At 53.6% G+C, this 14,696-nt stretch overlaps 3 protein-coding genes across 3 annotated transcripts; 2 read left to right on the plus strand and 1 right to left on the minus strand.

Annotated features, from left to right (window-relative positions):
- Window positions 1–620: 620 nt before the first annotated feature.
- Window positions 621–3,191, plus strand: CLUP02_04985 (uncharacterized protein; the record flags this gene model as incomplete). Its single annotated transcript, XM_049283994.1, has 11 exons — window positions 621–644; window positions 786–1,010; window positions 1,074–1,119; window positions 1,169–1,376; window positions 1,452–1,512; window positions 1,578–2,092; window positions 2,159–2,260; window positions 2,306–2,346; window positions 2,387–2,574; window positions 2,691–2,754; window positions 2,830–3,191. The coding sequence occupies 11 exons, from the start codon at window positions 621–623 to the stop codon at window positions 3,189–3,191; spliced, it is 1,836 nt and encodes a 611-aa protein (XP_049141137.1).
- A 27-nt stretch (window positions 3,192–3,218) lies between these two features.
- CLUP02_04986 (arsenite efflux transporter) lies at window positions 3,219–5,943 on the minus strand (the record flags this gene model as incomplete). The annotated part of the gene is made up of 4 exons (XM_049283995.1): window positions 3,219–3,292; window positions 3,475–3,757; window positions 3,837–5,779; window positions 5,868–5,943. The coding sequence occupies 4 exons, from the start codon at window positions 5,941–5,943 to the stop codon at window positions 3,219–3,221; spliced, it is 2,376 nt and encodes a 791-aa protein (XP_049141138.1).
- Window positions 5,944–6,039: 96 nt separating this feature from the next.
- On the plus strand, window positions 6,040–14,673 carry CLUP02_04987 (CoA-transferase family III; the record flags this gene model as incomplete). The annotated part of the gene is made up of 27 exons (XM_049283996.1): window positions 6,040–6,193; window positions 6,380–6,502; window positions 6,560–6,684; window positions 6,726–6,820; window positions 6,883–7,030; window positions 7,146–7,633; window positions 7,961–8,097; window positions 8,150–8,296; window positions 8,355–8,867; window positions 8,921–9,635; window positions 9,724–9,841; window positions 9,941–9,984; window positions 10,082–10,165; window positions 10,226–10,376; window positions 10,433–10,464; window positions 10,519–10,645; window positions 10,697–11,201; window positions 11,259–11,750; window positions 11,938–12,020; window positions 12,091–12,176; window positions 12,297–12,359; window positions 12,434–12,626; window positions 12,655–13,743; window positions 13,798–13,962; window positions 14,020–14,295; window positions 14,341–14,481; window positions 14,545–14,673. The coding sequence occupies 27 exons, from the start codon at window positions 6,040–6,042 to the stop codon at window positions 14,671–14,673; spliced, it is 6,423 nt and encodes a 2,140-aa protein (XP_049141139.1).
- Between the last annotated feature and the right edge of the window lie 23 nt (window positions 14,674–14,696).

The raw sequence follows: 14,696 nt of genomic DNA on the forward strand, positions 1-14,696 counted from the left end.
GGAAAGGCGAAGGACCCGCGGGGCGGAGCTGGAACACCACCATCTGCAGCTGTACGGATACTTGGAGTGTAGATCCTGGACACACACCCTGTCGGTGGTGACCTGAATGCGGACCCCGTTGTGTTAGTGAGGCGCTGCTACTGCTGCAAGTCACTCACTCACTCATGAGTTCACTCACTGAAGACTTCACTCACGCAACCCGCTCACTCATCCTTTCCCCCACTCACTCACTCTGCAAACTGATGATTGAGCGAGGTTGCATCAAAATGGGCAATCATGCGACTACCTCGATTAGTTTCTACCCAGTTAAACAAAGAAATCACAATCCCTCGATTAAACACCTCACCCTCGGGTACAATGCTCACATTGTTTGCCCGCCGTGTCTAGACTCTGGCTCCTTTGTTCACTCTCACCCCCTTGTTAAACTGCCACAGGTCCCAACGTTCGATGACCGTTTCTGAAAATTCCAGCCCGCCCTCTCGCAACTTACACAAAGAAAAGACTCGGCTTGGCAGTAACATGATGCGAAGAATCGGCTTGGCCAAAGTCGGGCCGGGGAGGCAATCAACGGCTCAACAAATTAAAGTATTAAGGTAACACGAAAGAGCACGAGGCACAATATGTGGCTTTTTCAGCCGCGAGTGGTAAGTGCTACGAGTCGGGTCCAACATCCCATTCAGAGCCATCGTCCCATTTTGCACCTTGAACACTTTCTCTCACTCGCTTCAGCTGAAATGGTTCAAACAGAATCTATCAAGACTGTTTTGGCAGGAAAACGTTGAAAGAACAAAACCAAAAACTCTGTCCATATCTCATCCAACGGGCGCATTGATCACTCCCACGCACCTCCTTCGCTGCAGCGCGGCCGTTTCAAAACGGCGACTGCATCAACAGCGAGCCTGCAGGATCTCTCCGGGATGGCCCTCGGCGAGAAAGAAAGAGATTCCATGATAAGAACCATACTTGCATTGGTGAAATCAAGGGGAAAAGGCCGCAATCCGAAAGTCAATGTAAGAAACAGAAGCAAGAAAGTCGATGTACGTTCCTGCATGCGAAAATGGTGAGGACGTTAGTCGCTGCAACTGCAAACCCCGTTCGAGCGTGATGAATTCCGGACATGTGAGCACCGCGGGATACCCTCTGCCTTACCCATGAACTCCGGATGGAGACACTTGGACGCCACGAGAGAAGAATGGGATGGAGGATCCTGGGAGATGGGATGCTCTTCGGGTTGGCTTGACGATGTTTGACTTATTCGCGAGCATACTGAGCTTCACTGGAATATGGAGTATGGTATACTACTCATCAATAGTCACAACGGCTTTCTCAGGCAGACGGTGTAATACTGTATCTGTCGCGCTACCTAGTGACACTGGGTAAGAGAGCAGTACTCAAAGTCATCTCGCGTTTCTTTCCGTCGAGATTATTTTCGGAGGCTCGATTTGCAGAAGAGCCCTAAACAGCCTCGGTTCATGCCGTCTTTCCCACGAAGGATTCAAACCCAAGCATGCTGTGAGGAAGGGTGGGGAGAAGAGAGAACGTCCGATTCTCAAACATCCCCTGCATCTTTTCTGAAGTTCTTTTCGGCGATTCCAAGTCAAAGTCAATGGGCACGACAAACCCGAGCCATCACCCATTCCGACTGGCGAGAACTTGGGAAAAGACTTTTCAGCAGAGTAGTTAGCATTGCGCTGCATGGCAGACTGAAGCAAAAGCACGGTCTACCATCAACGACTTGCTTGCATCAATGGGGTGAAACATTTTCATGTTCTCGGGCAGAAGGCTGCATGCTTCCAGCGTCTCAACTCTTCATCCCACAACTCAATTCGCCCGGGTGCTTTGGCCAGCGAAAGCAGGGTCGAACTTTGAAGAGTCCATCCCGTCTTTTCCCTCTGAAGCCGAGATCCTTTGGAATTGAGGAAACCACTCATCTCTTCGGGACAACATCTCTCAGCCTTCAACCAAAAACAAGATCCAAGACCTTGATCCGGATGCGCCCACCCGTCCACGCCGTAGAGACGCACCCGACTTACACAAGTTCACACTCAAAGACTGAATCAACAGCCCAGGGCTCCTCGGACCAGCTCATGCAGTAAGCAACCCCGTCCCCTCCCGTGCTGACAGACGCTGATCTTCCGTCCCCCATCGAACCGACGAGCCCCTCTGCCCCTCCCCAGGCATCCTCCCATTCCTCCCGTGCCGTCCCCTCCCCCATGCTCCATCAATCACAACCTGGGAAACCCCGCAGCCGTTGTCGTCGGTAGGGGTGAAGCTGCTGTATCCTGCTGCCTCAGCTTACCTACAGCCTCCGCACTTCCGACCTTCGGCAGAGAGGCAATCTCATTGGTGAATGGGGGGCTGGCTGACCCAGAAGATCATGACTGAGACACATGCACACAACCCTCCGCTGACGTCCGGAAATGGATCATGATCGCGGTAAACGGTAAACCCCATTGTCGCGAGTCTACATTACGACACTGTGGATCGCCGGTGAGTGAGAACCTGGTGACGGCACAGCAGCGCGGCTGTGCTATTTTCACGACTCTGCTCAATGTTACCTTACCAAGGACACGAGTGAGCGATAAGCGCTGAACCGCGATTTGCGGTTATTGACCATGATTCTTTCCGCAACCCCCCGCCTATGAGCGAATTCGACAAAAGTGAGTTGGTCTTGGTGAATGAGACCCTAGTTGAAGATGCCTGCCAAAGACCCTCAACTTTGCCGGGCCCAACGGGTGAACTCCTACGCGCCTCGTCAAGGCAGACCGAGAAATCTTCTACGGGCCTTGCAACAGAAGCAATACCTGATCTCTTCATAACCCCTCATAGACTATGCGCAGAATGCAGAATGCATGGCAAAACACAAGACGAAGCCCGCGTTGCATCACGCAGCAGAGCCCCCCCGGGTTGATGTTCACTACACAGCCACAGCCCTGCTGCACGCCATCCGCAATAATCCAATGTTCGTACGGTACTCGCCTGCCTGCGGAAATGCATTCAATGACAGTCTGCATGCCCCCCTCTACACAGCCCTCCCGCTCTTCATGCCGCAGTCGAGACGGGACGGCTGCACGATGCCCGCTCCGAGTGTGGCGAATGACTTGTTCTTTGGTCATAAGGCAATTGATCCCGTTTGTGATGTCGTGCTTGTGGCGGAGTGTGGTGCCGTCCAGTCTGGGGTTATTCTGTAGTCTGGCGTGCTCTCATTCTCTCCCGCATTAAGCATCACTCAGCTTGAGATGACGTTGACGACTACCCGTCGTCTTGGCCTCATCCAGACGAATGTTATCCACTGACGGTCATTTCCATTGAAATGGGGGTATCTTTTGGATCTCTAAAACGTCTCCAGTCTTCTATATGATGGCCGTCAACTCATGAACCTCGCCTAGTCATTGCTTGATTGATATCAAGCTCATAGCGGATACGCATCGTCCGTTCGAGTAATGTAAATCTCCCCAACTAGAACCGTGCAACCGACCGTCATGGCAATGGCGATGATGGGTATGTTTTCCCTTGCAAAGTCCCTCCTGCTGACAAAGATGTGCTTTCTCTCCAGAATGTCCCTCCACAGCAGGCCAGCCAACGATGCGCTAAAGGCAGTGCTGAAGGCGCCGTAGTTGACTCCGAGAGCCATGCTGTAGACCGTCGCCCAGAAAGTGCGCTCGCTGATGGGCACACCATTTTCTCGGTGGATCTGCTGCCACGCCTGGATCACGCGGGAGAGTAGGATTGTGGTGCCAATATTCGTACCCGCAAACTAAAGAAGGATCTCAAAAGTCAGCCTTTATACGGTAAAACGTCTTGGTCAAACCAGATCTGGACGGGCGAATACTCACGTTGCAGAGGATGACCGAGAGGAACCCCATGCCACCAATGGCACCAATCGTTCCCGTCTTCTCAACCCAGTGATCCCATCCGTACGCAAACACCGGTACCCAGCCCTTGGTGACGAGAGCTTGCACAAGGACGAACATGGCAAAGGCAAAAGGGACGAGGGCGAAGGGTAGATGAGATAGCACCGCCATCACCGTGGGGAATGTCTCTTGTGACCAACGATACCCGTCCTTGAAGCGCGATACCAGCGTCGCCGGTTGCTTCTTGGAGCGGAAACTCGAGCTTCGGCGGGATTGTCTTCCGGTAGTCCCCTTCTCAATATCCGTAATCCCATCTGGCAGCGTTTGTGCTTCGCCAGGCCCACTAGCCGCAGCTGGCACAGCTCGTCTCCTACTTTCCGTAGAGCCCTCGCTCGGTGTTTTGCTGATATCGGCCTTCTCCGTTCTTTCCACGGCTGTAGACTGTGAAGATATGAGCTGCGGGCCTGCATTGCCAGTCACACTGTCGCTGTTTCCTGATGCTGGGATTGCTGGAGTAATCATGAACTCGGCATCAGTAGCGTTCCGCTCCGACGCATTCGTGCTCGAATCGTTGCTGACTGGCGAAACCTCCTCATTTGCAACTCTGAGGCGTTCCTTATCTTCCAGAAGGTCGGTATCTTGGATATGAATCTCTGGTCTGGTTGCATGTGACATTGGCGACATCTCTGTCGTCTCTTGGTCCAAGCTTGTGTCTTCTTGGCCCAATATGCCCGCGTTGCCCTTCTCTCTAATGCCTTCCTCTGCCCTGACAAGCTCCTCATCCTGTCCCTCTCGTCCCTGTTGTGCTATGCGGCGAGTCTCTTTTCTGTGGGACCAGCCGAACGCCAGGTCCCAGCATAGCATGATAAAAGCGGCCGGTAAAGTGACCCAAAAGACTTGCAGGTGCTGATCATCCTTCGGTTTCACGTTTGCGGCATTGAGAGCCAGGACCGTAATTAGGGTCACCGACATGACAACAGCGCCAAAGGCAGCTCCTCCCTTGTCAAGCCAGGGGTTCAAAATCTCAATGGCTGAGAGCAACTGTGCTTGCGGACTGCTCTCGGGCGCTTGATCGGCATTGCTTGCGGCTCCTCTGGGGTTCGGGATGTTGGGGTTGACGGGCTTCGATTGCATGGCCTCCTCTGGCGGTTGAAACATCTCAATGGACTCGGGGATGAGCTTCTTGTCCGCAAAGATGATGTAGAGGAGAAACGGGAACAAGACGATGGCCGTGACGACGACTGGCACAACCATGTTGGCCGTGTACTCGACGAATTTGATGTCGAAGGCACCTGCAAGCACGAGGTTGGTCGGGTTGGATGAGACGAGAATGGCTGAGGCGATGTTGGCTATGGAGAACTGGGTGAAGATCCACGCTCTTGGGTACTTGATGTTGTTCGAGATTCGGGTCATATAGGCGAGGAAGGCCGTGCCGGACAAGATAATGGGATCGTTGCCGATGAAGGTGCCCAGGCAGAAGAAAAAGGCGTAGAGGTAGAAGAACAACCGGTAGCCGACCTTGCCTCCCCATTGAAGCACCTTGAGTGCCAAGTACCGAATGAGTCCCGAGGCGTCAATCGAAATGGCAATGTACGCCAGCGTCAGAAAGAAAACCATGATATCGAGAGGATGGATGCCGTTTTGGCCAATGGTTCCGTCGTACACTTCCTCCCTGCCAATTGCCAAGATGGCCAGGAGAAACAAGTCGGCGATCAATGGCGCAGTGATTGAGTTCATTGGGAAGTCGAAGCGCTTGAAACGCTTGCGTCGAGGGGATATTCCCTCAAAGCGACCCTCCTTGAAGTCATCGTGAGTGTCTTCCTCGCGCGGTATCACCCGCAGCTTGCGAAGCACCTTCAACACCGCATCCCACAGTCGCGCAGGAACGTAAATTGGGATGTGGAAAGGAAACAGTACGACGATGTCTGTGCGCCCATTGAATCAATGAATTATCCATTTGCGACACATGTGCGATGCACATAAAGGCTTTTCAACGAAGGTACCACGACTTACTCGCAAGGAAGAAGGCTATCAACGTCACAATTGACCTCCATTCTCTGATCTGATCCGTCCGTGTATCGATGGCCATCGTAATCAATTAGAGTACGTGTCGAGACTTCGAGCCCTCATGGGGCCCAGGAATCAAGCGTCGACGAGAGAGAGGTTTAGAAAATTCGCAAGATCCATGTACGGAGTACTTCTCACGAAGTCTCTGAACGCGGTGAAGGAGGCAAGAACCGAATTGAGACGACGTGGGAATGTGCGAACCATTAAGTGGAGCCGGTGTACGTACAGTATATTTACCCAGCTTGCCAACGAAGAAGGCGCGGGTGATTCACGTCAGTCATCTCCTTCTCCATTTGACGGCGCCGCTTCATTTGCGGGGGACGACCGGTCCGGGTGATTGACGTTCCTTCAAGTCTTCCAAGTTCCAGTTTGGAACCAACCTAACACTGCCACCTCGCGCCTGAGCTAACGTTGCAAGGAAGAATACTGGAAGCCTGATGATCAAAAATTACGTTGAGCATCTACAAACTCCCTGCACTTCCATCTTCGCTTCTATAAGCTTTGCCTCTTCTTTCTCACCGTCATCTTGATAATGTACCGTGCGAAACTGACTGGTTCAACCATAGAGGAGGATTCTCAGCGTATCAAGCACGAGATATGCTAGAACAGAGTCGACCGCAGAGACTTAGAACCAACAGCCAGGCTGCCCGAGCTAACATCATCCACCCACGTCAGCGAGATCGCCCGGCCATGTGAGGTCCGGGGAACGAGGAGACTCGAGAAGGAAAAGGCACTAAGACCTGAGACGGGGCGAGCTGGCGGGGTGGCATCAACGCCCGACTGGCGAGTTGATCTGGGCCCTAGTGCCTCAACCGGCATAGTATCCTGCACGGTTCCAATGCCATCAGCAAGCATCAGCAAGTCAGCGTGCCTCCGATTGAACATTGTTTCTCGTCAATGTCAGAGCCGACAGGGCACTGCAACCTCTACTGGCCAGAAACAGTTGACAATGCGTCCCTAGAAGCTCTCACATCTGCTGTGTTCCCATCCTTATGGGGCTTGGCGTTGTCGATTCGCCGGTCGGCATTTTGCAGCGTCAGATTCTCAGCGATGCTCACCTAAAGCACCTGCCTTTCTGTATCCTACGACTCGATAACATGATGAAGACGGTAAGATGGGCAACCGAATCCTTTTGCTGCGCCACCACCGCGGGGTTTCTGGAATGCTTGCCATCTAAACCCAAGCTTTTGCCCCTTGCGCCGTTGCTCTGCACTGCTCGCTGAGCCGCACCGGAAGAGCAAGCGAGCACACGAGCACCTTCCACTCACAGCCTTACCGTCAAGTGAGGTAATCAATGCCAGTATTGGACGGATACTCGGGCAATCGGAAGGGAAGGTGAACTTCTTCGGATGGAGGGGCGGGAGACGACCTCCATGTCTTGTCCAACTACCGATTAGAGAGGCAGCAGAAAGCCGTTTTCGTCGATTGACTATCTACAACTTCCACCGTTGCTACCGAGCAGGAAACAAACGAAAGCTTATTTTACCGAGCGTTCCCACATTAGATGGTCGAACCACGCTGTGTCAACCTTTCGGGAGAATTGATGGGACACGCGCGATGCCACCGCTTTCACCTGCCCCTCTATTGCGTGCCATCATCAGCCAGCGGGCCACAGATCAGCTCACCGCGTCTTGCGGATCGTCTCCGGATTGCATAGAGGTTTTCTGCGGATGGCCAGTATCAGGGCAATATGGATTTGGCCAGCGAATCCTGTGAGCGATGCTTCTCTTTCTCCACTTTCTAATGCAATGGAACGGGATTACATACAACCTACTAAGCGGTGGGCAAAACCGGGGACAAGTCCGAGGCAATCGCCCAAGACCTCATCGCTGTGATGTTGTCTCGGCCCTTTATACCTCGCTTTCTGTAGCAATCCAACTCTCGCTGGTTCGAGATTGGACACAGGACGAGTAGAGCGATGCGTGAATTGTACAAACACAACTAAAGGGCGAAGACGTTGCCCATCTGCAGCTTTTGAATCTCCTCGAATAGACGATGCTCTACGATAAGCGGGCCATAGCTGACATAGGGTGATCTAGGTATTACATTCTTTTGGCAGTATGCGTACTAGCTCGTGGAGAGAAATGGATCAGAGATGTCTGCATAGCAGCGGCATTGATCTTACCGGCCGTGGCTGCGGTGCATGGGATCGTTCTTGCTGCGCTCCACGTAAATGGTTAGTTTGGAGCAGAAAGGTCCCTAGTTTCTATCTGACACTCATTGCCTAGACGCTGCCGATATGGATATCTACGGGGCGCTTCAATTCTGCTCCATTGGCATTCTCGCAGTTCCGTTGACGGTCAAGAAGTCCGAGACGTACTTCCACGAAAAGGGACGCAACACTGTCTTTGTGTGGACGAGTCTGTTACTAGCAGGTAGGAAGCTCATCCCCCCAGAAGACGTATTTGCTCAGAGGTTGACCAACATTTATAGGTCTCGTGAGCTTGGCTGTCGAGTTCTACCGATCCAATTCTATTCCCTGCTATCAAGACAACAACGGCAATCCAATATCGTCGGACCCGAGAAAGTTCCCTTACGGAGACAGTCCATTATGCGGTATTACCTGTTCCCAGACAGACGGGCCATTTTCTCGCTTGAGGCAAAAGGCTGCTAGTGAAATTTTCGTGGTGCCGAGGCCGAACGAGCTTCGATTTGGAAACGCCATGTTTCTCGCGGTGGCATGTTGCGTTCCGGCCATAATCTCGCTCATCTCTATGAGAAACAAGATCGTTATCACCGATTGGATCAAGAGGCAGAACGGGCCGCAGAAGGAAAAGGGAAACGAATCCGATGAATCCAAGGATCTACACCGAACGTTTAGCGGGTTCCTGAATCTGATCGAGATCTTCGTTTTTGGCGGCGCTGCCTTAGCCATTCTCATCCTCGGAGAGATCAATCTCTGGAGCCCCCAGATGGACTATCATACCGAGCCATTTGGAAGCGTTGGTGAGTTATATGTGCCTACGGGATGTCTATGTCGCTGACCAGTTCTCTTCCAGGCCAATGGGGCACCATTGTTGCAACAGGGCTAGCAATCGTGGGATCATTCCTCATTTACCTCCTAGACGGTATAAACGAGGCCCCGAAAGACCCGCTTAGCATCTGTGGCTGCGAACACTGTCGATTGATCTATGATCGGGCTCGAGAGGTAGACTCGGAGTCTTTCCAAGAAAGTGAAGATGGGCATGCAGACCACATTGAGCATGGCTTGCCGCCACTCACGAGCACGTCTACGCGCGGAACTCAGACAACCAAGCAAGGTCCGGGACATAGACGAAAGGTCTCTGCCGGCCTGGTCAAAGTTGGCAAATGGTTCGGCAGCACTACCGAAGATCCATTTGGGGCCCCCGACTACAGGGAAAAGCAGTGGCCAGAAGTTCCTGGAGAGCGGTTCAGAAGTTCCGCCTTGAAAGATACGGCTGAACAGTACAGCACATACCGAGAACATGAACCACAGGAGCCAGTATCACCAGGACACCACTCAGGAAGCGAAGGCGGGCCCGCGACGCCACGACCTATATCACCCATATCACAGGAATCGCCATTGTCGCCTCCGCCACCGAGCAGAGCTAGGCCAAGGAACAACTCGGAGCCTGTTTATTCACGATCGCCATCGCGGCGGCGACCAGGCTCGCCTTCTTCTCCGGCTGGATCGCCCGAAGGCCCGCGAACTCGACGCCGGCAGACTCTTGAGGTCCCTGGGCAACGTCATTTGTGAGTTTTCAAGACAACTGGAGGTGACCGAGAGCAGCTGAATGCTGTACAAGTTCGGGATCGAGGAGTGCTGGGATGACGTATTTAGTTTGAAGATGGTTGGTCAAATCCGTTGTGAGATTTCTTGTTCTCCTTTGCCCGCATTTTGGGAGGCGTTCGGTGTCAGTGCTGCTCGATATCCAGCCAGAAGTACAGAAATGCCACATGTAAGAATAGGAATAGCAGGATAGAAGTTCGATATGAATGAGCGGCTCGCTTTGGTTCGATACTATGTCTGTTGTGCCCTCAACCGCGTTAACTTGCAGACGGGACATTTGAGGCCGAGTTTCAGAGCCGATGAAGGCAGTCTGTGATGGTCTGTGCTAAATTACCTAAGCCACATAAATGGCGACCAGGATAATGCCGAGGCCTACCCGACGGCATCCCCGCCAACGGACCGGAGCTAGACCGGGGTCGGAGCTGGGGAACCAAGTCGTCAACATCGATGATGCCGGTCTCGAACTTGTTCAACAACTTCCCCGCGAAAGCTTGTCCTCATTTCTTTTATGATTTTGTCTAAAGACCTAGACAATGGCTCCCTCATCACTTAGAATTTCCTCCCGGATAGTCTCCAGGGCTGCGCGGTCATGTCCGCAGTCCTCACGCCTTCCGACGGCGTGGCGTCGGTACTCATCGGTACCGAGCAATAAGCTGCCGCTTGAGGGGTATCGTGTGCTGGACATGACGAGAGTTTTGGCTGGAGTAAGCATCATTACTCCCGTACTTCAGAAATTGGATGCTAACATTGACTGATGTAGCCATACTGTACACAAATTCTGGGAGACTTGGGGTCAGATCTCACTCATCTTCTCATGCTAAGCAACTCGTACTGACGCCATTGAAGCGCCGAGGTGATAAAAGTCGAACATCCCGTTCGCGGCGACGACACTCGAGCATGGGGTCCTCCTTACGCAACCTACAAAGCCGGCTCCTCCAAAGAAGGACCCGGCGAATCGGCCTACTTCCTCGCAGTGAGTATTATCCAGTTACAGATATGAACCGAGCTAACTCATCCACACAAGGTGAACCGCAACAAGAAGTCACTAGGCCTCAACTTCCAACACCCCTCCGGCACAGAAATCCTCCACAAGCTCGTCTCACAATGCGACATCCTCGTAGAGAACTACCTCCCTGGCACTCTCAAAAAGTACAAAATGGACTACGACACCCTCCGCGCCATCAACCCAGGCCTCATCTACGCCTCCATCACGGGGTACGGCCAGACTGGCCCGTACTCGGACCGCGCGGGCTACGACGTCATGGTCGAGGCCGAGTTCGGGTTGATGCACATCACCGGCAGCCGCGACGGGGAACCCGTCAAGGTCGGCGTCGCTGTTACGGACCTCACGACGGGGTTGTATACGAGTAACAGTATCATGGCGGCGTTGCTTGCGAGGGGGCGGACGGGGAGGGGGCAGCATATTGATGTGGCGCTGAGTGATTGCCAGACGGCGACGTTGGCGAATATTGCGAGTAGTTGTCTGATTAGTGGGAAGAAGGATTCTGGACGATGGGGGACCGCGCATCGTAAGTTTCACTCTGGGCGTCTTGTTCACAATCATATGATCCTGACACTTTCGCCAGCCTCCATCGTGCCGTATAAATCCTTCAAGACAAAAGACGGTGATATCCTCTTCGGCGGCGGCAACGATCGACTCTACGGCATCCTCTGCCAGGGACTGAACAAACCAGAATGGCAGCACGACGCAAAATACGCGACAAACGCCCAGCGCGTCGCCAACCGCGTCGAGCTCGAGGCGCTCATCGAGCAAGTCACCGTCACCAAGACGACGGCGGAGTGGTTACGCGTGTTCGAAGGTAAGGGGATGCCGTACGCGGCGGTGAATGATGTGCAGGGCACGCTGGAGCACGAGCATACGAAGGCGCGGAACATGGTTGTCGAGATGGAGCACGAGGAGTGCGGGCCGATTCGGATGGTGAATACGCCGGTCAAGTATTCGGAGAGCGAGCCGAGCGTGAGGAGCGTGCCGCCGACGTTGGGGCAGCATACTGATGAGGTTTTGGGGGGGCATCTTGGGTTCTCGGAGGAGAGGATTCGGGCTTTGAAGGGAGAGGGTGTGGTCGGGTAGGTGGGAACGGGTATCCGCTTGCAGTGCGGAACTTTCACTGCAACTTTTACCCTCCCAAAGGGGTTGGGTTGTGAATCTCGAAGAGGGACCATGCAATTGGTTCAGCAGCAGAACAATACCTAGAGTAAGGTGATGGAAGACTATAAATACGGGCGTGCATGGCGTGACCTGAGACCCGAGCCCACGCGCGAGCACTGCAATTTTAACCCCTCCAAAGGCCATTTGCATGACCAAAGAAGCGGATTTGATCGTTGATGTATGTTGTTGTAGTCGGCTAATCGGATGAAGATGCGTGCCTCCTCCTGAAGCTGCAATGACACGCACAGCATTTCACTGCAATCTTAATCCCTGGAAGGTGGGATGCTATGGGCGTTTTCGATCGCCTAAGCCTGTCTGTCCACTGCACTACAATGTAAACTTGAACCAGCCCCAAGGTCTTTTGCGCACAATGCCTAAGATGCATCAAAATAAGAATAAGAAGGAAGAAAAACCAAACGCGAGTCGAGAGTACCGCCATGTATTGTGCATGTAGCGCTTCTGAACTCCGTCTTTCCTGCCCCACCTTGATTGGCCTGGCTGACCGAGGGACTCCAAGGTGGGAAGGCACGTAGGGTGCGGGCATTCTCGGTGAGCTCGGTAGGTAATGCACGTGACATCCGCGACTCACAGTGGTCGCGTGTTTGATGGCATTTCTGCGGTTGACTTCCTGCGTACACAGCAAGCCGTCATTATTATTTTCTTTCTTCGAAACAGATACCCGTTGCCTCAAATTCTATTCCTCATTAATCGATGGGCCAGTCTTTTTAATTTGAGCTTCTGCATCCAGAAGCTGGAATATCTCGGCCTTTGCATCACCTTCTTGGTCTGCTAGCTTCACCAGCATTCGATAGCTCTCACAAGCCATCCACACCTTACACGCCTGCATCGCGGCACAAGCCGCACCTTTCAATCTCAACATGTCAGACCCATCGGCTTCAGACCTTATGGCAGTCGATGCAGACGCTACTGATGAGTTTCAATTCGGCGAAATTGATACCACAGTCGAAATGGAGGTCCTGCCCACGATGACCGTTCAAACACAGCCAGAAGATGTGCAAACAGCTCCCGTCGAAGCCGAATCTCACCTGCAGTTGCCTGCGCCGATTGCGCAAATAGAAATTGAGCCTGCGCCAATTGAGCATCGCCATGATGTACAGACACCGCCTCGTGTGTCAACTCCTCCGCCAGCTATTGAACAGCAGTCGTACCAGCCACAGTTCTCTCTTGCGACTTCACGATTCATCATGAGTCGTCACAGAGGCGCTACCCCGGCATCACCACCGCCCCATCTCGTCGCAACTCCTCCTCCCCCTCCAACTCCTGAGGTCGCCCCAGAGGAAGTCGAAGATACACCTGTGGACTACTCGCACCTGCCTATGACCGTTTATCTCCCGTACGCAGAACCCCAATCAGTTCCGCCCAGCTCAGTACCATCTTCTGGAGCAAAGCGGAAGCGCGCGGCAGCGGAAGATGAGGCTTCCCGGAAATCCGCAAACATCCCCGCCTACCAGGAACCCGCAATCCTCAAGCGTCCCGTACCTAGACCGCCGGTGAAGAGGAAGCGCACCAAGGATGACGGCAGCGGAAACCCAATGTGCGTCAAGTGCAACCGCATCTCTGCCACAGACGGCAACCCCATCGTCCCCTGCGGCTGCGGCGAGGCCTGGCACCAGCTTTGTCATGACCCAGAGATCTCGGCAGACGCCCTGGGCGGCGGTTCCTCCAAGTTCAAGTGCGTCACCTGTAAGGAGGAGGACAAGCAGCAGGCCAAGTATCAGCGCGAACTTGCAAAGTACCGCGAGGCGAAGCAGGAGCAGTCGGAGTGGAAGAGGCACCACAACGAGGTGGAGAGGAAGCGCGAGAAGAAGCTTGCCACCCTACCACAGTTCCCTAAGCCGAGCCTCATTGGCTTTGAACGAGGCAGTGCCAGTGGCAGTGAGGTGAGTGTCATAGAGACAAGCAAGAACTTCAGACTCAAGCTGACGCGCTTGCAGAGACGAGAGTACTTTTCAGGTCTCAAGAGGAGCGATCTCCTCAATCTCCTCTTATTCAGCGAACAAATCCACCCCGGCCTTCTCGTAGACGTCCTCGCCTCTGTCTCCAAGAAGCACCCCGACCTGCCTCTCTTCAGCTCGCCAGATTGGGCTGAACCAAAAGTTGTACGTCTTCCGCCCTTACCTGCATCATCCTAAAGCACAAGGACTAATAAAATACAGCAACACCGAGAATCACAGCCCCGCCGCCAGCAAGACTACCGCCCGGCTTCCAAGCCCTCGAAGCAGCGGTCCAAAACAGGCGGCGTCCGCAAGATCCTCAAGACCGCACCCACCGGCGCAGCCGATCAAGCAGAGGCAGACGCCGAAGACTCGGAGGACGCACTCCCCGAATCCTGGCCTAAAGCCGGACATGGTCTCTACCAGCGGCTGAAGTCCGAGAAGGATGACCCGATGTTGTACGACGACAACGACGAGGAGGCGTTCAGTCACTTCATGGTTGACAAGTACGGGAAGCAGATTATGGAGCCTCTTGCGGGTTAGCAGCCCGGCAATCCTCAGTATGAGAGCTTCGACAAAGAACAGCGGGACAAGGCACTGGGATTTCTGCACAAAAAGTTGGCGGGCATTACAGATGGCGCTGCACGTGCGGCGGCAACTCCTGGGGACGTTGATGCGCAGATGGTGGACTTGACAGGCGAGTCCGATACGGAAGCAGGCTAGCCACCTGCGTCTACCACGCCCAAGGCTGATACCCCCGAGACCACGACGAAGGGACGGCAGACGAAGCGAAGTAAACAGGCTGGCACAGTCGTCGCTGACGAGACCTACTCTACATCCAAAGAGATGGCTCACATGAAGCCATGGCACCTGTAAAAGGACCCGAAATAAACGCAGAG

This window comes from Colletotrichum lupini, chromosome 3, assembly GCF_023278565.1.
Source record: "Colletotrichum lupini chromosome 3, complete sequence".
NCBI classification, from domain to species: Eukaryota; Fungi; Ascomycota; class Sordariomycetes; order Glomerellales; family Glomerellaceae; genus Colletotrichum; species Colletotrichum lupini.